The sequence below is a fragment of the Podarcis bocagei genome (assembly GCF_964188305.1).
Source record: "Podarcis bocagei genome assembly, chromosome: 12".
Classification (NCBI taxonomy): domain Eukaryota; kingdom Metazoa; phylum Chordata; class Lepidosauria; order Squamata; family Lacertidae; genus Podarcis; species Podarcis bocagei.
In genome coordinates, this window is record NC_138137.1 from 59,663,577 (window position 1) to 59,687,951 (window position 24,375).

At 48.6% G+C, this 24,375-nt stretch overlaps 2 protein-coding genes across 5 annotated transcripts in view; both read left to right on the forward strand.

The window, feature by feature from the left end:
* The window catches only part of DHX30 (DExH-box helicase 30), a 30,097-nt gene extending 28,915 nt beyond the window's left edge, over nucleotides 1-1,182 (forward strand). For all 4 annotated transcript variants that reach the window (XM_081163499.1, XM_081163500.1, XM_081163497.1 and 1 more), the window contains one exon: nucleotides 845-1,182. In XM_081163499.1, coding sequence (XP_081019625.1) covers nucleotides 845-1,080 — 236 coding nt within the window. In that variant the 3' untranslated portion in view covers nucleotides 1,081-1,182. The remainder of the gene's footprint in view (nucleotides 1-844) is intronic.
* Nucleotides 1,183-5,639: 4,457 nt separating this feature from the next.
* LOC308569612 (uncharacterized protein) lies at nucleotides 5,640-23,859 on the forward strand. The gene is made up of 4 exons (XM_081163747.1): nucleotides 5,640-5,846; nucleotides 14,672-14,792; nucleotides 16,731-16,844; nucleotides 19,407-23,859. The coding sequence occupies exons 1-4, from the start codon at nucleotides 5,823-5,825 to the stop codon at nucleotides 20,735-20,737; spliced, it is 1,590 nt and encodes a 529-aa protein (XP_081019873.1). The 5' UTR covers nucleotides 5,640-5,822; the 3' UTR covers nucleotides 20,738-23,859.
* Nucleotides 23,860-24,375: the final 516 nt, after the last annotated feature.

Sequence of the window (24,375 nt, forward strand, 5' to 3'; positions counted from 1 at the left end):
AAGGTTCATTCCCTGGCAACATCTGCAGGTAAAGATGGAAATGTCTCCTGCCTGAAACCCTGGCGAGCTGTTGTTGCCAGCCAGCATAGACAATATTGAGCTGGCTGGGTCATTGGTCTGACTCAGTATATGGCAGATTGCTGTTTCGACGTTATGAAGGTCTAACATGCTCTTCTGCAGTGTCCTGGTAGGATCTTCAGAGACTATGTGGTTATGGTGGGAGGGGCTGCTGGGAATTGTACAACAAAACGCACAGGGCGCCCCATTTTGGGAGGCAGTTTAGGGATCACGAATCATTTGGTAGGTAAAGGTGATATTTAATTCCTTCCAGCATTACCATATGTAGAACAAGGCAGGCATCCCATCGAAGGCAACCTTCTCTCTCCTAATACCGGCTAATCTGATGCTATTTAAAAGTTCACAGGCAAACTAAAACAACAGCCTTTATTCCTATTACTCCACAGTCTTGCAGAGGTGCAGTCTCTGGACTTGGAGGTTACGCACCTGGCTATTTATTTTATCTGAAGGCAGCCCTGTATCAGGAAACTTTTAATCTGTTGGAAGCTACCCAGAGTGGCTGGGGCAACCCAGTCGGATGGGTGGAGTACAACTAATAAATGATGAAGATAATTGTGATGAGAGTGCAAGGATAAGTACTTAAACAGCAGCTCCTCCTTGCCTGGGACTCCCAGGCAGAAGGGTGGTGCAAGGCAGATGGGAGCGCTGGTGCACTGATGGTTCAAGCAGACTCCCTTCCCTGCAGCAGCCACCACCTACTGCTGGCCCAGGAGTCTCCCTTGGACTCCCCCCATCTAAGCTCCTCTCCCTTCTTCCCTGCCCCCAGATGACGGCTGGCGAGCGACCGTCTCCCTCGTTGACAGCGACCTCCTGGTGCTGGAGGGCGACTCCTACACTATCCGGCTCCTGCGTGACTTCCGCGTGGCCCTCTCCAAGATGGTGGAGGTGTGCCTTTGCTACGAGATGGCCGCCATCCCCGGGGACCTGCACCACCAGCACAGCCAGCTCCTGGACATCCTAGTGGACCTTCTCAAAGGGCCTCCCGGCAGCTTTGGAGCTTAGATCTCCCGGCAGCGGCCCAAGGATCTGGACACGGGGACTTGTAATTTGTAAAAAGATGTTGACAAATGTTTATTTAAATAAAGTTCTATTTATCCCTTGTGACATCTCTCTCCGTCCTGGAGGATTCCTAGCGCCTGCTCATCCGCTGCAGCCTCTGGCAGCCCACGGCGGTTGGGGAGAAAGCACACCAGCTGTTTGCCTGCCAGCGAGGATGCCAGTCTGCAAGTCCCGAGGCCCCGAAGGACAGTGCGGCGGATGGCGGCCCCTCACTCTTCCTGGTCTTGTGTGTTCTGCCCCCGTAGTGGGGGCGGTCCCACATAGAAGGATGGATTTCTTGCATGGAGGAACAGCATCTTCATGCGTCTCCAGGTTTTGAAGGTGTGAGAAAGCGAGCTCACGTAGACACTCCTCAAGTGTGCAGGAGTTGATGTTACACTTAGAACAGGGGGACAGAAACACCCCATCCTGTTCCCCTTGCCAGCCAGAGGATGAGCGGTCGCTCCAGGATGGGGCGATGGCGTGTCGCACTTGGGAAACTTTTCTCATGCACTTTTTGAAATGAAATGGAAAATCCCTTTTGCTCTAGGTGAACCGGTTTCGGTGCAGAGGTAACCCCACTTTCTGCTGGCTGACTGGGGGGGGGCGGCCTTGTTGCCTCTTGTCCTCTCCTTCCTGGAGCTGCTGGTGGAATGTGGCTTTGCTTAGGTGTCAGGGGCTGCTTCGTTCCTGGGAGGAGATCTTGGGCTACCGTATAGCGGGGTCTTGAAGCCACTGCTCGCCCGCTCGTGGTACACCAAGGGAAGCCTCAAGCTCTGGCAACATTGGCTTACTGAAAATGGAGAGCTGTTGTCTCTCCAGCTATGGGGTGGCTGGGACCAGTCTGTCAATAGGAGCTCTTCTCCTTTCCTGACCTCTTCAGCGGTCAGCAACAACCACAGTCACATGGCATGAGCTCCCAATTCTTCCCTGATCTTCTGTTCTGAGTCTCCCCCTGCTTGCAGCTATTGGGCTCACCCGGTGTCTCAGTCCACACCCCTTATGTTTTAAATGTATGCCAAGCAGAGGGCAAATGTGGCCTAGGAAGGCTAGCCCAGAGGCACTCTCAAGATCAATCGGGTTGATAGTCCTGCCCAATATCTCCTGCAGGGATGACCTGAAGGAGCAAGGCAAACTGCTGGGCAGGGTGGGGTGGGGGGTGGAGAAGAGAGAGCTTCTCCCTGTTTCTGTACTGCTCCTTGCCAGCTTGATGGATCAGTTGCTCAACTTCAGACAGATGAACATTTCTCTCTTTGAAGGGAGCATGCTAAACCTGGTACCCCACCACAGCAAGTGTACTATAGTCTTCAAAGACCCAGGCTGCGAGAGGGATGCCCAGCTTTGAGCACAGCAGAAGCAGCCACACCCAGTTTGGAAAAGGGAGCTTCTAGCAAGTTTGAGCTACATTGTGTCCTGGGGTCTGTACCTGTCTTCCACCCCACCTTGGACCACCTTGACATCTCCCCTCCATGACGCACGGTCTTGCCTCTTGACCAGTGGGAATGTTTTGCTTTTTCTTAGAGGAGAGGAAAGGCGGATGTGTTGGGTTCCCTTTCTATGGGAGGGGAGACCCCAAAAGCGGGGAAGAAATGGCTCTGAGCTGGTCTGTGCCAGATGTTGGGGAAGTTCAGTGGCTATTAAACATGGTATTGGACCTTTTTACAACCTCGTCTAAATAAAATAAAAACAGGGATAAAAACAGCCACTGCCTTGACTCTTTTTGTTGACTGGCAGGGTGAATGAATGTGTGCATCCCCCACTTTTCCCTTTAGGTAGAAACCCCATCCTCTTCCCCTTGTCAATTGAGCAACAGTTTTTGGGGGCTTGGGTTTCTGTGAGGTGCTCATGAGTGCTTTCAGTTTCCCAACCTTTCGGCTTCCATTCTGTCTTCCAAAATGGAAGTGTGGGGGCATGATTTTATGGGGTGTCACGGTCCCCAGGCTGGGAATCCCTTTAGCTGTGGTTCCTGCCTTGCAGAGGGTTGGACTAGATGGCCCTTGGAGACCCTTCCAAATCTACAGTTCTGTGGTTCCATGTCCATGATGCCAGCTGTGCCTCTGGCTGCCCTTGGACAAGGAACACACTTTGAGCCGCTGCAACGCCCACTTGTGAACACAGCGGGCCAGGAAAACTGGTCTTGGCCCAGTTCAGAAACAGATCTCCCCCTGGGCCTAGGGTCTTCTACCCAGACTGTCTCTGCCCCACCCTCACCTTGATTGCTCAATGCAAAGTAAAAATCACAGAATCTTACAAGTTGGAAGGGACTCTGAGGATCATCTAGTCCAACCCCCTGAGATGCAGGAATATGCAGCCATCCCAGACGGGGATTGAACCTGCAACCTTGGTGTTCTCAGCACCATGCTCTAACCAACTGAGCTATATGGAATGGTGGCTAGTGGTTGCCTTTCTCCTGCTCAACTGGAGAGCCTCTTGCCCTCCAGATGTTGTCAGACTCCAACTCCCATCAGCTCCAGCCAGCCTGGCCAGTAGCCAGAGATTCTGGGAGTTCAGAATCCAGCAAAGATCTATAAGGCCACGCATGGGGTCTCCATGCCTGTCTCGGACCCTTACAAGAAGGACCCATCGTTGCCAGCAAGTTTGCTGCAGCAAAAGGATTGTTTTGCTTGTGACGCTTCTGCCTTGTGCACTGCTTTGTGATAAATTGGCACCGAAAAGACTTCAAAGCCAGACACACCTTTTTATAAAAGCCATTCCAAATCGGAATGGCAGAGGGGGAGGCAGCCAGATCTGATTCATGGGGCACAATGGCTATCTTTCTGCAAATCTGTCATCTTGTTGGTTATTTTTGCTACAACCCTGATGCAGGAAATTGCACTAGTTACCAAGTTAGCATGTCTTCTGTGCCCACTCTTAAAGGTGGAATTATTTTTTCTTTCCAAAGTTGGGCAATACATAATACCAGTTGCTAGAAACTGCAGGAGGAGGGCAGAGTTGTTGCTCAAATCCTGATTGCTGGTTTTCCAAAATGGGCATCTGGTTGGCTACTGTAAGAATAGGATACTGCACTAGACAGACGACTGGCCTGATCCAGCTGGCACTTCTCGAGTTCTGTGGTGCAACTTGCGCTGCAATGACAATGTTGGACCCAAGAATACCCCCAGCCTGCTCACTTGCTCCTCCTTCCAGCGGAGAGTAATCCCATCATCCAGAACAAGATGTATTCCGCTCATCTGGGCTAAGCACCTTCCCAGGAAGAGCGTCTCAGCCTTATCCGGCTTGAGGTTCAGTTTACTGGCCCTCATCCAGTCAATTACAGAGGCCAGGCACCGATCCAGCGCCACACCTGCTGGAGCTGTGCTGGAGAAGCAGAGTTGCGCATCATCTGCATGCTGATGACAACATGCTCCCAAACTCAGAGCTTTTGTGCAGAAGTTAACTCAGTATGGGGGAGCAAATTGAATCCTGTGGAACCCCAAATCCATGCTAGCTGGGGCTGATGGGTCAGAGTCTCAAATATCTGGAAGGCTGTTGTAAAAGGTGTGACACACATACCCTAACTCAGAGGAAACCTTGAGATAAACCCGCTGCCCATTCACAGCAGCCGTAAACTGGGAGTAATGCCTTCAAGAAAACATGCACCCTAAGGAGCATGGCAGAAGGTCCCTGGTTCAAGACCCGATGGCATCTCCACCTAGGTCAAGGAGACCCCTCTGCCTGAAATCCTGGACAGCCGCTGCCAGCCAGTGTAGTCAATACTGAGCTTGATGGGCCAGTGGTCTGACTTGGTATAAGAGGCAATGTTGTGCAGTGGCTAGAGTGTCGGACTAGGACCTGGGAGACCAGGGATCAAATGCGCAGTCGGGCCTGAAGCTCACTGCCAGTCGTTTCTTCTCAACCTAACCTTACCTCACAGGGTAGCTGTGAGGATTAAATGAGGAGGGGAAACCATATACATGCTGCCTTGAGCTCCCTGGAGGAAAAGCTGGCATATAAATGCAATAAATTTATAAATTAAACAAGGCAGCTTCCTAGATGCACAGGGCCGCAGCTGCTTGACACCCAGAAAGTCCCAGGTTTTAATCCCAGGTAGATCTGGGAGAGGCTTCCTGCCTGAAACCCTGGAGAGCCACTGCTGCTGCCTGCCTGTGCAGGCCATAGCTGTCAACCTTCCCTTTTTTTGTGGGAAATTCCCTTATTCCAGTGCCGTTTCCCGCTGCTATCCCGTATTGTTAGATATCCCGTAGACTGTCCCCAGGACAGGTGAGGCTGCTGATCCCTTATTTTCAAATCTGAAAGTTGACAGCTATGGTGCAGGCAGTAGTGAGCTTGGTGGACCTTGCTGGAGCCAGACTTAGTGTTAAGCAGCTTCCTGACTCCGATGTCCCGAGTCCTTTCACAGCTGCTGCAATGGGAGAGGAAAGGGACTGAGAGCCTCTGACAAACCCCTTCCAGAAAAGAAGAGACCACGCTTTCTCAGCGTTGCCTTTTCCCAGGACCCGCTCCCCAGGCCGGACTCCATTTCCCAGGATGCTCCGGGAGGCGAGGCTGGAAGGCCGAGAACTGCTCTTCCTCCTCCTCCTCCTCCTCCTCCTCCTGGAGATTGCAGCATCCCGCATCGCCTGCTCTGGTCTGGACAGGCGTCCGGGGCGCCTTTAATCCGCCTAGCAAGAAGCAGCCGCGGCGGAGGCGTCCGGGGCGCCTCCTGCTGCTGCAATCTGCATTCTGCCTTTGTCCTGCGCCCCGCCATGGCCTCGGGGGCTCATGCACAGGTAAGGGGGCAGATGCCAGGCCTTGCAGCAGCAGCCACAGCTGGAGATGTCTTTCCCGGGGAGGGGGCGGCGCTCGCCTTTACTCTCCCCTTTCTGCGGGGAGAGAGAAGAGTCTCAAACTCCACCCGCTTGGAACGGATCAGAGCCCTGGCGCTGCAGCGAGGGCGCCTCTGAGCACGTGCAGAGTGCCCCCCTCTTTCCCCGTGGGCTTGGGAGGCAGGAAAGGGTCCCTCTGCGCCCCCAACCCTAAAGCTCAACGAGATAACAACCCACTGAATAGCAATAAAGAGAGGCTTTTAATGGGGAGTCGTCTTTTTGATGAACTGGGAATGGTAGGTTATTCCCCGCCCCCCCGTCCACACACCTGCTCCGCGAAGGTGGGTCCAGAGGGAGGCGAGGGATCTTTGGGATCCCGCATTTTCAGTGAGACTATTCAGGAGGGCAGCGAGGAGGGTATTTTGGGGGACCAGCTGCGGTTTAAATCAGGGCTGGAATATGATGGATAGCTCGCCCCCAAAGACATGTCTGGCTTCTGGAATGGGTTGGTCTAGCTTTCTATTAGCCTGGTGCTTTCCTTCTCCAGATGTTTTGGACTACAAATCCCATCAGCCCCTGCCCACATGATGCCCCTGCTCATGGGTAGGCAAACTAAGGCCCGGGGGCCGGATCCGGCCCAATCGCCTTCTAAATCCAGACCGCAGACGGTCCGGGAATCAGCGTGTTTTTACATGAATAGAATGTGCCCTTTTATTTAAAATGCACCTCTGGGTTATTTGTGGGGCACAGGAATTTGTTCATTGCCCCCCACAAGGGAGAACACTTCAATCTCCCAGAACATCCTATACAAGATCTCAAAGTAGCTGTTTTACTACAAAGGAATTTCAGAAATAGACTGGAAAGAGAAGCTGCTGAATTGCAACTCATTACCAAACTTAAAACCATGGAGAGACCTGGTTTGAACAAAGACATTGGATTCTTATCTCATTATACATGACTAAGCCATTTTTCACCTTCTCACCCCTTGCCTTTTCCTGTAAGACCTATTGCAGTCGTTAAGAGTCGTCAACAGGCTCATCTCAGCTATCTGCCAATCTCCCATTCCCACCCCCCTTCTGAGTAATACCCCTCCCCACATTCTCACTATATAGAAGGATCTGGCAACTTCTGTTTCAGTGTATCTGAAGAAGTGTGCATGCACACGAAAGCTCATACCAAGAACTAACTTAGTTGGTCTTTAAGGTGCTACAGGAAGGATTTTATTATTATTATTATTTTATCCCCACAAGGTCTGAGGGATAGTGGACAGGCCCCCTGCTGAAAAAGTTTGCTGATCCCTGGTAGCTGATGGGGGGGCGCCGCCTGTGCTGGCTGGGGGCTGATGGGAGTTGTAGTCCAAAGCATCTGGAGGGCAGTAGGTTTGTTTATTTATTAAAATAGTTGTATGCTGCTATTTCATTAAAATAAAATCAAAGTGGTTCACAGTAGTACGTGCAAAGAAACGGTATAATAGTGAAAATCAGGCATCAGTTAACTATTACGATGATACGTATTCTTAATTGCCTGCATGGGCCTGGAAGAATAAAAAAGTTTCATCAGGTGTGTTTAAAGGTAGAAAGTTGGCCAAAATATTATTTATTTGTGTGCTGGGATGGGGAGAAAGATGTAACAGAGAGGATGGTGAAAAATGGGGAGTGGCAAGCTGATGTCGAGCATCTTGCACATTTGCCCCTTGGAACTCGCTGCTACAGGATGGTTGGGGACAGTGATGATATACATACATAATAATTATCCATATATCAAGAGCAGATCTGATGTTGAGTTAGTCTGGCTGAGGACGACTGGCTTGCCATGGCAGCCTGACACCAGGTGGGAGAGCACCATGTTCCTTCCCTTTGGCTCCCAAGAGAGTTTTCTTTGACGGAGGGTTTACCTATGCTTGAGCAATGTAGCCATTTTAAATGCCAGTAAGGAAACGGGTAATGAAGAAGTGAGAGCAGAGTTAAAGGTAAAGGGTAAAGGGACCCCTGACCATTAGGTCCAGTCGTGACCAACTCTGGGGTTGTGGCGCTCATCTCGCTTTATTGGCCAAGGGAGCTGGCGTTTGTCCACAGACAGCTTCCGGGTCATGTGGGCAGCATGACTAAGCCGCTTCTGGTGAACCAGAGCAGCGCACAGAAACACCGTTTACCTTCCTGCCACAGTGGTACCTATTTATCTACTTGCACTGGTGTGCCTTCGAACTGCTAGGTTGGCAGAAACAGGGACCGAGCAACGGGAGCTCACCCCGTCACGGGGATTCAAACCGCCAACTTTCTGATCAGCAAGTCCTAGGCTCTGTGGTTTAATCCACAGCGTCACCCGCATCCCTGAGAACAGAGTTTAGGCCTGAACAAAAATGTTAATGTGGGTCACATTAGAGGTACTGGAGAACAGAAGGTAAGATAAGAAATAAGAACATTATTATCATATCGCTATGTTAGTAAGATGATAAAGCATCTCAAAGATGATTGAAACCAAGCCTTATGAGACATGATGGTAGGCATCTTTAAATATCTGAAGGGCTGTCCCATGGCAGAGGGAACAAGCTTGTTTTCTCCTGCTCAGGAGGTTAGAACTCCAACCAATGCCTTTCAGTTACAAGAAAAGAGAGTCCAACTAATATATCAGGAATAACTTTCTGACAACAAGAGCTGTTCAACAGTGGAACGGACTTCATTGAAGGTTTTGAAACATAGGTTAGGTTACCATCTGTTGTGGATTCCTTAGCTGTGATTTCTGATTTGCAGAGGGTTGGACTAGATGACCCCTGGGGTCCCTTCGAACTCTACAATTCAATGATTCTGTGACATCTTTGGAGAGACTTACGAGAGTGAAAATGTTACAGTCTACTGTGCTATGTACCTAAATGCTCCCCTGGAACTCACTGGGACCGTTCTTGACCTTCATGTTATGTTTTGCTGAGATTGTTAATTGTTCTTTCAAAAAATGTAATAAAAACATTTATAAAAGCAAACACACCATACGAATCAATATGGCGAACCTGATCCAAGACACCCACCCACCCCACTCACACATGAAAACAAAGACCACCACAGCCAACCACAAATGAATAACCACAGCCTAGTATACGTATAATAGAAACATCACTACCTGACCCCACCCCCACTCATCTCCCCACCCTTTACCCCTTTTCTTCCTAATGTCTCAACAAATGAAACCGATTTGTAAAAAAAAAAGTTACACGGGGGGAAAAATACGAGAGAGAGACATTGCACATACTTTTGTGAATCAATAAAATCTTTAATAAAAATACATTAAAAATAAAATAAAAACAAACACACAAACTTCAGTGGGTGATCCTGAAGCAGGAAGCCCTTCTTAATTTTTGAGGCACCTTCCTAGCCTACCCAGCTGCTGCTCAGACCAATGTAAGAAAGTGCATCTAAGACTTTGCCCAAGCAAACCCACAATCTGCGGTTCAGATCACACGCTGCCCTGAGGCGGGTTGCGTTTCGGTGTGGGGTCCCTGATGAGAGAGATGCCATTCAGCACCTGCCCCCGATGACCGGGCAACTTCATTCTAGATGAGCGCTGGCCCCTCAAGCTGTGGGAAAGAGGCACACTTCCCCATCTTCACCAGTGCTGTTGTTGCTTTGAGTGGATCCTCTGCCCCTAAAATGGAAGCAGCTGATTGGAGGAAGGCGGCAAGCTGTTGAGTAACACAGGAAGCTGTGTCTCATCAGACTATAGAACCATCTAGCACAGTGTTCCCTGACTGGCAGCAGCTCTCCAGGGTCTCAGGCAGGGAGGGTCTCATTTACATGAGAACATGTTGTTGTTTAGTCGTGTCCGCCTCTTCGTGACCCCTGGACCAGAGCATTCCAGGCACTTCTGTCTTCCACTGCCTCCCGCAGTTTGGTCAAACTCATGCTGGTAGCTTTGAGAACACTGTCCCACCATCTCGTCCTCTGTCGTCCCCTTCTCCTTGTGCCCTCCATCTTTCCCAACATCAGGGTCTTTTCCAGGGAGTCTACTCTTCTCATGAGGTGGCCAAAGTATTGGAGCCTCAGCTTCAGGATCTCTCCTTCCAGTGAGCACTCAGGGCTGATTTCCTTCAGAATGGAGAGGTTTGATCTTCTTGCAGTCCATGGGACTCTCAAGAGTCTCCTCCAGCACCAGAATTCAACACAGGTGAGCCAGTGTGGTGTAGGGGTTAAGAGCCGTAGTCTCGTAATCTGGTGAACCGGGTTCGCGTCTCCGCTCCTCCACATGCAGCTGCTGGGTGACCTTGGGCTAGTCACACTTCTTTGAAGTTTCTCAGCCCCACTCACCTCACAGAGTGTTTGTTGTGGGGGAGGAAGGGAAAGGAGATTGTTAGCCGCTTTGAGACTCCTTAGGGTAGTGATAAAGCAGGATATGAAATCCAAACTCTTCTTCCTCTTCTTCTTCTGCTGTATGAGGCCAGTCGCACATCTCTAGTCCAGCATCCTGTTCTTGCAGCGGCCAAACAGAAGGCCCAGTAGGACCGGAGGACAAGAGCCGTCTGTCCCCCTGTGGTTTCCCACAACTAGCATTGCTACCTGGCCCCAGGCAGGTGCATGGAGAAGCCCTCTTTCCTTTTCTGTCCTGACGCTCCCTTGGATGGCCTTGTTGAGTTCTAGTATTTCAAGAACACAAGATGAGATGCCTGTGGAAGTGAGCAAGCAGAGTTCAAGCGCAAGAGCACCGTGGCTTCCATAGTTCTACCGATTCCGAGAGGGGATTTTTTATGTTCTCTTCCACATTAAAAAAATATATATTTATTTTGTCCATAAAATTTTCTTTTCCACTTTGTTTGATTAGAATATATGTATGAGATTGTATAGGGAAAAATAGGGAATAACAGATACAGATTTGCTTAAAATGTATATAGGGAGTGCAGTGTAAGCGATGGAAGTCAATCAATGAAATTTTATTATTGAGATATTTGTAGAATAAATTTGGAAGAAATTCTTCCAGTTTTTCTTCTTATTTTTTCTTTTCTCCCTTTTTTCTTTTTTGTTCTTTTTATGTATGTGTGCTTATCTGGAAAATGTATGTATTTGCAGTATTTTGTAATAATTATATTAAATAAAATATAATAAATTTATTTTTAAAAAAATATATATTTTAAAAAATAAACCACCTTGCAGATAGGAAAGTAGGAGACCAGGGCAAGAATATTGTCTCTGGTGTGATGGTTGCTGCAGGGATGTGCAGGTTTTGTCATCGTCCCCACCCCCCATGGGAATCCTTATATAAATACACCCCCTCCCTTCACTTGCTTGAGGCACCATTCTGCATCCTCATGTGTTACGCCAGCCTTTGCATTTATATCTCACCTTTTCCTCCCAGGAGCTCAAGGTAGTTTACATGGTTCTTCCGCCTCCCTATAGAATCCTAGAAGAGCAGACTTGGAAGGGACCACGGTGGTCATCTAGTCCTACCCCCTGCAGTGCAAGAATCTCTTGCTCATCCTGGGGCTCGAACCCACAACATATATGCTTTACAACATATCCCCACAACAACGCTGAGAGGTAGGTTAGGTTGTGTGTGAGTGGCTGGCCCAAGGTCACCCAGTGAGCTTCATGGCTAAATGGGGATTTGAACCCAGGTCCCAGCCCGACACTCTCTTTACTACTACACCAGACTGGATCAGTGTTCAATAGGGGAGGACTACCGTATTTTTCGCCCTATAAGACACACTTTTTCCCCTCCAAAAATGAAGGGGAAATGTGGGTGCGTCCTATGGGGCGAATGCAGGCTTTCGCTGAAGCCTGGAGAGCGAGAGCGGTAGTTGCGCACCGATCCCTCTCGCTCTCCAGGCTTCGCGGACCTCTCCTCAAGCAGCGGGAACGTTCCCGCTGCTTGAGGAGAGTTGCCGGCATCCCGAAGCCTGCGCACGCTGATCTCAGCGCGTCCAGGCTTCGCGGATCTCTCCCCAAGCAACGGGAATGTTCCCGCTGCTTGGGGAGAGTTGCCGGCATCCCTAAGCCTGCGCGCGCTGATCTCAGCGCGTCCAGGCTTCGCGGATCTCTCCCCAAGCAGCGGGAACGTTCCCGCTGCTTGGGGAGAGTTGCCGGCATCCCGAAGCCTGTGCGCGCTGATCTCAGCGCGTCCAGGCTTCGCGGATCTCTCCTCAAGCAGCGGGAGCAACCACTGGGCTCCCACGGCTTGCAGAGAGCTGCCTGTTTTGGGGGCTGGGGTCGGGGGAAGCTTGGGCTGCCCCAGACCCGCGCCTGGGGGGGAAATATTTTTTTCCCCTTTATTTCCCCCCCAAAAAAACTAGGTGCGTCTTATGGGACGGTGCGTCCTATAGGGCGAAAAATACGGTATATGGAAGCAGACAGGAATTGGGGCTTCTAGAACAATACTGGTGGGTTGGGAGATCTGAGCACCCTAGTGCATTGCCATTATCGATCATGCAAATAGAATGAGTTTGCATATGGAAACAGTTATATAATGCCTTTTGACACCCAGATAGCACACAGGTGGTTTTTTTTTTAATTATTATTATTATTATTATTATTAACTGCAGCTTGAACAGAGAAATTTTGCATTGCCGTTATGTCTTTTCTAATAATGCCTTGGACTAATAATAAAGGCAGTCTGGGACAATGACACCCCATCATCCAGCTATAAAAATCTGGGACAGATATAGATTAAAACAAAGTCCTGCAACCTCCTGACAATCGTCTAAGCCACCCTGAGCAATTAAATTGGAATGGGGAACTAGGTAATTATGCCATCTGGCGAAAAGCACAGCTTATTGAGAATATGTGATCATATATCCGGCGGGAGGGGAGTGGGAGAGCTCCCCCCTTTTATAAATGGTTGCAGTCGAAGTGTTTGCTGGATATTCAACAATTGCAGCAGTAATACCCCCGGGGAGAGCCTATAAATCTGGAAGCCCTTCCTGAATGGTTAAAGTAGCACCAAACTCCGCTTTTAAAAGTCGACCGTAATATGTCCGCTGGAGAAAATGGAGGACTTTAATTACAGAAGGTTTTGTGCGCGCATGAGATTGGAGTAGAGATTATGGAGAGAGCTCCATCCTTTCCTTGGTAGATAATATTCCACCTCTGCTGACTTGAAGTAAAGCAGTTTCTCTCTTGGTGGCACCTAATACCTTTAAATTTGGAAGGTATACTGTTGATCAGATCAGTGTCGGAAACATGGAAGAAGGTTTCGTGGACCCTTTGCTGGAGCTGTGGGAGGATAGAAATACTTGACTGGGATTCTGCTTCCAATATCATCCGTGGCACCTCATGAAGCATTGCCAATGTCTCCATCCTTTAGTTCTGCTATTTGAAAGGAAGGGTTTTTTAAAAAATGGAAAGGCAATTGGATATATAATTTGACAACAAATTAGGAGGGGGATTCCTTATTTTGTATTTTAGTATTGTGAACTGACCTGTTCTCTTCATAGAATCATAGAGTTGGAAGAGACCACAAGGGCCATCGAGTCCAACCCCCTGCCAAGCAGGAAACACCATCAGAGCACTCCTGAGATATGGCTGTCAAGCCTCTGCTTAAAGACCTCCAAAAAAGGAGACTCCACCACACTCCTTGGCAGCAAATTCCACTGTCAAACAGCTCTTACTGTCAGGAAGTTCTTCCTAATGTTTAGGTGGAATCTTCTTTCTTGTAGTTTGGATCCATTGCTCCGTGTCCGCTTCTCTGGAGCAGCAGAAAACAACCTTTCTCCCTCCTCTATGTGACATCCTTTTATATATTTGAACATGGCTATCATATCACCCCTTGACCTCCTCTTCTCCAGGCTAAACATGCCCAGCTCCCTTAGCCGTTCCTCATAAGGCATCGTTTCCAGGCCTTTGACCATTTTGGTTGCCCTCCTCTGGACACGTTCCAGTTTGTCAGTGTCCTTCTTGAATTGTGGTGCCCAGAACTGGACACAGTACTCCAGGTGAGGTCTGACCAGAGCAGAATACAGTGGCACTATTACTCCCCTTGATCTAGATGCTATACTCCTATTGATGCAGCCCAGAATTGCATTGGCTTTTTTAGCTGCCGCGTCACACTGTTGGCTCATGTCAAGTTTGTGGTCAACCAAGACTCCTAGATCCTTTTCACATGTACTGCTCTCAAGCCAGGTGTCACCCATCTTGTATTTGTGCCTCTCATTTTTTTTGCCCAAGTGCAATACTTTACATTTCAGATGGAGGGCAGTAATCAAATAAATAAGCAAATGGAAAACAATGGAAACCATCAAACCATCAGGACTTCTTGACAACCGAGAATCAGGTTTTTAAGGATTTGGTTTCTTGTGCAGTTGGATGCTTAGGCTGACTGCAAGCTATGTTTTGTTCTAGGGTGGAGTTAATAGTTCTGAGCTCTTAACCAGTTACACGTTTGAATTGCAAGTGCTTTCTGGGAAAGAAGGTGTAAGGCTGCAAGGGAGGGTCTGCTGCCTAATAGGAGCAGCTCACAGATGTGTAGAGCTGGAAGGGATCCCAAGGCTCATTTCATCCAACCCCCACAGTCAAAATGTGCACCTCCGGCCATACTCTGTGGCTCTGTTTTGTCTATGGATGCCTTTCCTTCTTTCCAGCCCATCCATCTACCATGCTCCTCTCTTGACTGGCCCTTCCCAGCAAACACAGAGAGAGCCCTCAATTCATAAGAGCTAGAATCATAGAATTGCAGACTTGGAAGGGACCCCAAGAGTCATCCAGCCCAATCCCCTGCGAGGCAGGATGAGGCCTGTGAGGGCTGTCACCATCACACCCACTAGCAGCGGGAACTGTCCAGAACTCCATCCCAGGTTCCCTTTCTCGTTGCCGCAGGTGATGTTTGAAGACGTGGCCGTCTATTTCTCCTCGGCGGAGTGGGCAGAGCTAGCAGAATGGCAGAAGGACCTCTACCGGGCCGTGATGGTGGACAACTATGAAGCGGTCACCTCACTGGGTAAGGATCTCTCTCATTCCCTGCTTGGGTGTCCTTTGATGTTCCTGAGAGCCTGGAGACAGCAGATAAATGATTCTGGCTTTGCAGGGTTTGCTGTGGGGACAGGATCTCTTTGTTGAACTGACGTGGGGGCTGATGTAAGATTTTGCAATCTGCAAACTGTAGACCAAGCACCAGTCCGAAACTTTTTGTTTGACTTTAGACCAGCGTTTCACCAACTTGGTTCCTGCATAAGAGCATCAGATGGCTGCCAGATGAGGCCAAAGAGAGCACATCTTGTCTGCTATCAGATTCTCATGGTGGCTGAGCCAGATGCCTGAGTGGGAAGCCTGCATGCAGGACCAGATTGCAACAGCAGCAACCCTCCCCATTTGCCATTTTAGTTCATTGCATTTATATCCTGCTTTTTACCTCCCAAGTTGCTCAAGGTGGCGTATGTCGTTCTCCCCCTCCTCCTTTAATTTCCACAATAATGCTGAGAGGTAGGTTAGGCTGAGAGGCAGTGACTGGTCCTAGGTCACCCTGTGAGCTTCTTGGCTGAGTGGGGATTTTAACCTTTGCCTCCCAGGTAAGGTTTCCCCTAAACATGTCCCCAGATGTTGCGGATACAGCTGGTTCCCTCACTTGACAGTCCATCCAGGAGGAGGCTGCTGGATAGCCTTCTGTAGGTATCCTGGCATGGTATACAAGAACCGATAAGCAACCTGGTACCTAGAAAGGAATGCTAGAGGGATGCTCTTATTTATAACCCTAGGTTGCTAGTATGATTTGTGGGAATGTTCAGGGTGGCAGGAGAGGATATATTGTTTGTTAATATCCTTCCTAACTTGCGTTAGCAAGTTTCTTTACTTAGCAGAGTGCATTCCCCTTTACACAGCAGAAAACTAGTTGCAAACTCGTGTGAGTTTCTTAAGACAATGCACAATTCAATCTGGCTTGTCCTCATTGTGTTCGAATATTTTCCTGGTAAGACCCCTTGAATCCCTTCTAAAAGAATAAAGACACCACAGTCTTATTCATGTGTAAGACATAGCTTAGCAGGTCTCGTGTAAATCCAGCAGAGTTGAAATAGAGTATTTAATAGATGACAAATTGGATGATGAAAAGGATGTGGATTATGCAGAGTAGTAGAAAAGCAAAAGGAACCAGGAAAAGTGTGGAAGGGAAGTCATATGGTATATGCAGATATTCTGTATTTGGTATGAAGTTGTAAGTGGGATGGGGGCTAAATATGCTCTCTGTTTCTGTTTTTGGAAATGCAAATAAAACTAAATTTTTTTTAAAAAAAGAGTGTTGGTCTGCGACCTGGGAGACCTGGGTTCGAAGCACGACTCGGCCGCAACGCTCGCCAGGCGGCCTTGGGCCATTTGCCACCTCTCAGCCTGGCGTACCTTGCAGGCTTCTTGTTGTGGGGAGCAAGGGGGGCCAGGTGCGCCACCTGGAGAAAAGGATGCAATATCCTTGCAAGAAATGAAGGGGAAATATATACGACTCCCAATATATACGACTGGCAGATTAAATTAACAAATTATGCCGAGCTCGCTAGATTAACTGTGAGAATAAGAGACCAAGATGAACAGAAACTACATGACAATTGGGTTAAGTATTGGACATATATTGGAATTAAATCTTAAATGACACTAGCGGGATTGGAAACAACTCTAACAGTAAATGGCTAGTATGTGAAAGAAATAAAATACGTGAGTATAAAGTTTATTTGATAATTACCGAAGGAGTAGAAGGAAGTCCAAGGCTCGGCAGAGCCTAAAATGAATGTATTCTTGACTTACGGATTGATTAGATTTTGTGCAACTTAAGTATTGAATTTTGTATACGTTTATTTGTATTTATGTATAACATGTATAATTACTAATAAAAATTTATCTGCATAAAGAAATGAAGGGGAAATAAAGATGCTGTCCTCTGCTCCCGCGACAGGGCACCCGTCCGCCAAACCCGAGATCATCTGCAAAATCGAGCGCGAAGAGGAGCCTTGCATGGAGGAGCCCCTGGAGACCCCCAAATGGAAGAGACCCCGGAGCCCCTGGCTGGGTGAGTGGGGGGTTTTGGGGGGGCATGGGGGTCCTTGCAAAGAGGCCTTTCCTTGCCCCCCCAATAACTGGTCCCTACTGGTGTTGCGATCAGGCCTACATGGCGCTGGCCTCACAGATAACACAGACTCTGACCGGCAGCATCTCGGGATGTGAACCAGGATGGGGACCCGGGTTCAAATCCCCTCCTCCAGCTCCCTAGCGCTGGAATTGAGCCGGTCCCCGTCTCTCCTCCTGGCCTACCTCGCAGGGCTGCCCTCGCCATGAGGCGGCCATGTTTGTCATCCTGAGGGAAACTTGGGATACGGACATAACCATAAGTACAAAGATCAGTGTTTTTACCTCAAAGTTATCCTGCAGTTTCACGTAGTAGACTCATCCCGATCCATCCTGGAGGCAGACCCCCAAACTCCTCCCAGACTCACGAGGCAATTCCATCTATTTCGGATTATTTCGAACCGAAACTCGTGTCCAAATGCCTCCAGCTACCACCCTTCCTTTTGTGTAAAAAGCTTTGGGGCTTTTTTTCCTTCTTACGATCCAGCGTATATAAATTTTTATGAAATGAAGTAACTTCAAATTCTCTCTCTTTTTTTAAAAAGATATTTTTAAAGATTTTTTTAACCTATTACAATAAAAATAGAAAAAAGAAAAAGAAAAATACAAAATAAAAACAGTTAAGAAACACCTTAATTTTCCGTTTCTTATTTTCCTTAAGCTTATTTCCCCGGACCTCCTCATACCTCCCTTTTTTGTATTCCACTTAAATTTATTTGTTCAGCAAATCCTTGCCATTAAGCTTTTACCCATTTGTAAGCCTTTTTTTCATATTCTCTTAAAGAATATGCTTTAAGTAACTTCAAATTCTCATGGGGGGAAAAATCTCCTGAGGGAATTAGGCATTCTACATTTATTTGGCCTCCTGGAGGCTGTTGCCGTGGAAACGCTCCCCGGAAGGGAAAAAGGCGGGAAAACGCCTCAGCTAGAGGACCGCTCCGATGTCTCCCATTTTGCCCACATCCCTGCCAATTCTGAGGAGAAACTTCTCCACAGGAAGGATCCCAGATCCCCTTAGATTCCTCACCCCTTAAGTCCCTGAGGGAGATACAGATAACCTGAAGGCCAGAGAGAAGCCACGAAGGCTGTGGCACCGAGGGAGGATTTTAATTTTTTTCCCCTCACAGAGGAAAAATGGGGTCTGCCAAGCTGACCAGAGGCAAGGAGGCCAAAATGGCTCCTGGCCCAGGGAGAGGAGAAACAAGTCTAGTCATCCTAGCGATAATGATAGTAATATACTTATTTGTACCCTGCCCATCTGGGAGGCTTCCAGCGTAAATAAAAACATACACAGGGCTGCCTCCAGATTACTTCTAAAGGTTGAATAGTCACTTATCTCCGCAGGGCGGGTGCCACCACAACATGCCGAAAATTTCAAATCAATTTCCCATAACCTTTCCCAGTCTGAAAGCTGAATATTATGCCCCCAACCCCTCGCCCAGTGTATCATTACAGATTTAACCTGTTCATCTTTTGTATGCCATTCCAAAAGTAATCTGTACATTTTTGACAGTAATTTTATATTTTCTAACAAGCCTTTTTCAAATCTTGAGGTCTTATAGCTGAAACCTATCTATCTTAAATATATCATTTAGATGGTGAAACTGTAGCCAGTCAGTTAATCCCTTATCTCTTCAAAATCTTTCAATTTCACCTGATGTTGTACTTCAGTTAACAGCTCCCTATGTGTTGCCCAATTACTTCTCATATTTAGGTTTTTTTCCAGAGCTATCGCTTCCAGTGGGGAAAGCCACCAGGGCGTTTTCTGTTCCAGTAGCCGATTCTTTTTTAAAAACATGATTTTATTAAAGCTTTTTTCATAATGCGGAAGTAATAATAATAATAATAATAATAATAATAATAATAATAATAATAATAATTTATTTATATCCCGCCCTCTCCAGCCGAAGCTGGGCTCAGAGCGGTTAACAACAATAAAAGTGACACAGCACTCTAAAATCCATTCATTCTAAAATCAATTCAAAATCAAATTAATGTCAACCATTGGGCTAGAGTTCTGTGAGGATTACCAAAGGAGGGGGTCAGACTGTGCCTTGACCAAAGGCCAGGCAGAACAGCTCTGTCTTGCGGAAAGATGTCAAGTCCCGCAGGGCCCTAATCTCTTGGGACAGAGCGTTCCACCAGCTCGGGGCCACGGCCGAAAAAGCCCTGGCTCTGGTTGAGGCCAGCCTAACCTCCCTGTGGCCCGGGACCTCCAAGATGTTTTTGTTTGAAGACCGTAAAGTCCTCCATAGGACATACCAGGAGAGGCGGTCTCGTAGATACGAGGGTCCTAGGCGGTATAGGGCTTTAAAGGTTAAAACCAGCACCTTGAACCTGATCCTGTACTCCACCAGGAGCCAGTGCAGCTGGTATAACACTGGGTGAATGTGATCCCATGGCAAGGACCCGTAAGATCAAATGAAGTTCTTCTCAGGGACTGAACGTGGGGTTTCTCCCCGAGTCAGTGATGGCAAGACTCTCCCTTTCCCTTTCTTCCCCGCAGGAGATGGGATCAGGATGGAAGACGAGGACGAAGGCAGAGGGGCAGTCCGTGTCCGGCGGCGCAAGAGGAAGAAGGTGGTCCACCTATCCAGAATGGAGAAGCCGGTGACCCGAGCGGCGAGCGCACAGGACGAGGGTCCCCCAAAGTCGACGCTGAAGACAAAGCCCCCTGAGTGCCCCGAGTGTGGCAAGAGCTTCCTGAGCAACGTGGCGATGGTCATCCACATCCGGACACACACCGGGGAGCGGCCCTTCAAGTGCCACCTGTGCCCCAAGGGCTTCCCTTCACGGGGGGACCTGAAACGGCACATCAAGACCCACCTGCGCAAGAAGGAGGACCCCGCGGCCGGCGACGCCGGCCCCAAGGCGCGGAAGTGCCTGACGGCCAAGCTCCAGCTCTTGCGCCAGCTTGGGGCCACCCTGGGCCCCAGGAAGCCCCACACCTGCGCCCAGTGCGGAAAGAGCTTCAACAAGAAGCAGGACTTGCGCAAGCACCACGGGACCCACTCGAGCGAGCGGCCCTTCTCCTGCCCCGAGTGCGGGCGCAGCTTCCGGCTCAAGCAGATCCTGGTGGCCCACATGAAAGTGCACGTGGGGGAGCGGCCCTTCTCCTGCCAGCAGTGCGGGAAGCGCTTCAGCCAGAAGCACCACGTGGAGAGCCACCAGCGCGTCCACACGGGCGAGAAGCCCTTCTCGTGCACCACGTGCGGGAAGCGCTACTCGCAGAAGCAGCCGCTCATCAGCCACCTCCGGGTGCACACCGGGGAGCGGCCCTACGCCTGCGCGGAGTGCGGGAAGACCTTCCGCAACCAGGCCACCCTGACCATCCACAACCGGATGCACACCGGCGAGCGCCCCTACCGCTGCCTGCTGTGCGGCAAGACATGCAGCCAGCTGCAGCACCTTAAGAGCCACCAGAGGGTCCACCGCGGGGAGCAGCACCTCCTGCAGGCGGGCGACGCCAAGGCGCTGGCCCTCAAGAGAGCCCGCGAGGTGAAGGAGAAGCCCTACCCCTGCCCCAGGTGTGAGAAGCGCTTCCGGGACGAGGAGATCATGCAGACCCACCTGAGGACGCACGAGGAGAAGCTGGCAAAATTTGGACTCCTTCCAAGCGGAGCCAGCCCTGGGGAAGGCCCTCCTCTTCCCGTTCAGCCCCCAAAGACCCTGCCGGAGTTTAAGTCCGTTGGCAGAGGGACGGGCGTGAGCAAGAAGCCTCCCTCTGCGCCCCAGCCTGGCCCGGCAACTGGGAAGAGGGCCTTTGCATGCTCCGATTGCGGCAGGAAGTTCACCCAGGCAAAATACCTCACCATGCACCGGAGGAGCCACACATGAGGGAAACCTGTTTGCGTTGGAAGGAAACCTGGTGGTGCATTTTAAGGGTGCCTTTGTGAGCAAAGGCTTTCTTTGGAGCAACTAGCATGTGGAAGCTGCACAGAAATCTTCCTCTGGCCCATACGATGAGGTTGGGGGAGGTGGAGAACAAGGGGGCAAAGTATGTTGCTAGCTTGAGCTGAAATAGGTCCTGCAACAAAAGCAGTTATATTTCTTATCTTCCACCCTCATCCCCTTATTTTGAGTGTCTAGTCCATGGAAGATTTCTGTGTAACTTGCAAGCCTATATCAGTTGTCCTCAGCGAAGGGATTGCTTCGATTCCTTATCCCGTGGATTCAAAGGAACTGCAATAACTTTGAACTCTTTGGAGCTCTGGATCTAGTGAGACAGTATGCAGCATTCCTTTAGTCCTTGTTGCAAAGGCTTCTGGGTAGCTGTCCTACATGGGAAAGTGCCCAGGACAGAGAGAGAGAGAGAGAGAGAGAGAGAGAGAGAGAGAGAGGTAAAACTCTCCTGCTGAACCTGTCAGAGTTGGATTTGTCCATGCAGCTGGCAGTAGGAACAGGAATTCACTCCCTTAGGATGTGGCTACAGTCACTAGGCAAAATGGTGCTTTAAGATGGATCTCCCAAAAGCTTATTGGGTAGATTCTATAGCTAAGGTTGGGAGCTCAGTAGGAGTAAAGGAAGCTGTTGTATACAGAGTCAGACCGTCTGACTCAATATTGTCTGCCAGCGGTGCACCAGGGTTTCAAGCAGGGTGCATTCTCAGTCAGAAAATGACCCTGAGACATGCTGTCACTGAGCTATGACCCTTCCCCATCATTCAGAAGCAGTATGCCGCTCACTGCCAGCTGCAAGGGACAGGCAGAGGAGCAGAGGACCCAACTCCTAGGGACCAAGGTCCCTTTGCGTCCCCCAATACAATATTTGCAGGGCCCCAGCCCCCACAAAGTTGATGAATATTGGCATTCAAATGGTGTGTGTGTGCTGCATCATGTGATTGGTTATGTGGGGCGGGGGTTACCTGCCCCCCATATGTTATTCAAGTTGGCACCCCGGTGATAAAGGTTGCTTCCACGACAGAGCCCTTTAGGACTGCTGAATCAGCAGGATGTGGAATTAAGGCGGGTGAACCCGCCCAACACTTTAGCATAGCAGTGTATTCTCCTTGAGAAATTTGGCAATGCCAGCTCCCACGGGCAACTGCCTAAATAATGTTTCCTCGGAAGCAAGTCCTCAATTCAGTGTTATATTTAAGCCCTCGCCTGTGAGAGTTGCCTCTAGGTGAGTGCATGGGATCACGACTTAATGTGCAGCCAGGCTGGTGAATGAGGGACAGCACAGAAATGTGGCAGGTTGCTGAAGGACTTTACATCCAACTGAGCTGCTCACCCAAGTGGTAATCAGGCTACTAGCTTGTGTAGGCTTATTTACAAGGCTGCCTGAATTACAGAATTTTAGAGTTGAAGGGACCCTGAGGATCATGTAGTCCAACCCCCTGCAATGCAGGCATAAGCAGCTGTCCCATTTGGGGATCGAACCTGCGACCTTGGTGTTCTCAGCACCATTCTCTAACCCTGCTTTGTGAGGTAGGATGAGTATGGGCTTAAATTACCGCTTTCCTCTTTTCAGGCACAGCAGTTGCTTATTAATGTATGTTTTACTTCATTATTTTAAACAAATAACATTGAAAGCATTAACGAATAATTGCTCTGGCTGCAAAATAGAGAACCGGTAACTAAACCGCTGCTCCCTTGCAGGGGGACAGGAACTGATTGATTAAGAGCCACCACAGGAATGCTATACAAGTGAATAGGTAGCAAACAGAATGAAGTGGCAAAGAGGCTCCTTGAAAGAAAAGGGCAAGAAGGAGACAACCAATGAAAGGGAGACATGTCTCTGGTGCATTGCCAGTCGACACTGGACAGCCTTGCTCTCCTTTTTCATTTTAAGACCAAAACATTGCCACAGATCAGGACTGAAAATTGATGGGAGGAGAACACAGGTCCTTTGAAATGCAGTGGTTCGGCAGTGATTAGGGTTGGGAAATATCTGGTTTTCAACATCGTACACTCTCCTAACGTTCTTAAAATTCCAGTACAGTAGTTAAATAGGTTGTTTGATAGCTAAAAAAAACCCCTCTCTTTTTAAAAAAGACACTGTAGTTGATTAGCTTTTAAAGTTCCATTTGGGAGTTGATCATTTGCATGCTTGTCAAAGAGGGACGTTCCTGGATTTTTAATCTGCGATTCTATAAAACCCATCCTGCAGCTGCTTTGCTGTGGAGTTGTGATCAAATATCTGAGCTGGCTGTGGTCTGTGTTATCCAAAGAATTATTGGGTTGGAATTGGCAAGATTGCTGGACACAAATTAAACCCAAGTTTGCACAAAGCTGTCTACAATACTTGCTGTGGGCTGACATTTTTGCAAATCAAAAGGGTTCGCAGTGAAATCCTGTGCATGTTTATACGGAGGCAAAACCCACTGAGTTCTATGGGGACTTTGTGTTTCTATGGGATTATAGCCTGTTTTGGGGGTTTTGGGTTGATTTTTTTATTTAGATGTGATCATCTGTATCCCCCAAGTGACCTTGCATAGATATGTATAAAACAGGATGGTAATTTTTGTGAATTACTAATTTCTGTGTGCTTTTGCCTTCTTAATTTAGCAGGGTGAATTAATCCCCACTTTAATGGGGAACCACCATTTCAATTTGTTGTACACGGAACACACATGGTAGCAAGGGGAGGATGATAATTCCTTTTCTCAAGTGCACTTAAAAGGCTGCTTTGGTTCTGGTTGACAATACTGCTTATTTCGGACCAATCTGGAGCCTTCCAGCTGTTTTTAGTACAAATCCCATCGGTGGGAGGATATCTGCAGGACCACACCTTGCAATCTCTGCCTCCTGTGACCACCCCTTCCCACTGTCTCCCACTTATGTGAATGAAATAGCAATTGTCAGAGCAGCACCAGCCCAGCTGAAGTCATCTGGAGAGGAACAGTTTGGGATTCTTCCTTATTATCCACATCAGTGGTCAAGAGAACTGAAGTATGAACTATTAGTTATTACAAGTCTCTTAATCTATTCTAATAAAGCAGTAAATGAAACGATGAACTTCTTAACAAAGTTGGGGTTACAGAAGGTCTCCCTTAGTCGCACAGTACTTTCTTCTTGCAAAAGTATTCAAATTAATTCTGCCCAAGTTCTGCTAGGCAAATTTCTCCATCATCCATCTTACCTATTTATTATAAAGCTTACTCTGTGAATAGTTGCCTGTATCACACTTAAAACCATTTTTATTATGGATGGTCATAGATTCATAGAATTGTAGAGTTGGAAAGGACCCAGGGGGTCATCTAGTCCAACCCCCTGCAGTGTCTGTGTCACAGCTAGATAATCCCTGACAGGTGGCCCTCCAAACTCTGTTTAAAAACCTCCAGTGGAGGAGAGTCCCGCCATCTTCTGAGGTAGTCAATTTCACCGCTGAGTGGCTCTCACTGTCGGAAAGTTATTCTGAACGTACAGATAGAATCTTCTTTCTTGTCATTTTAATACATCAGTTTGGGTCCTACCTTCTGGAACAGCAGAAAACAAGCTTGCTCCATCTTCCATGTTGGAAACTACAACTAA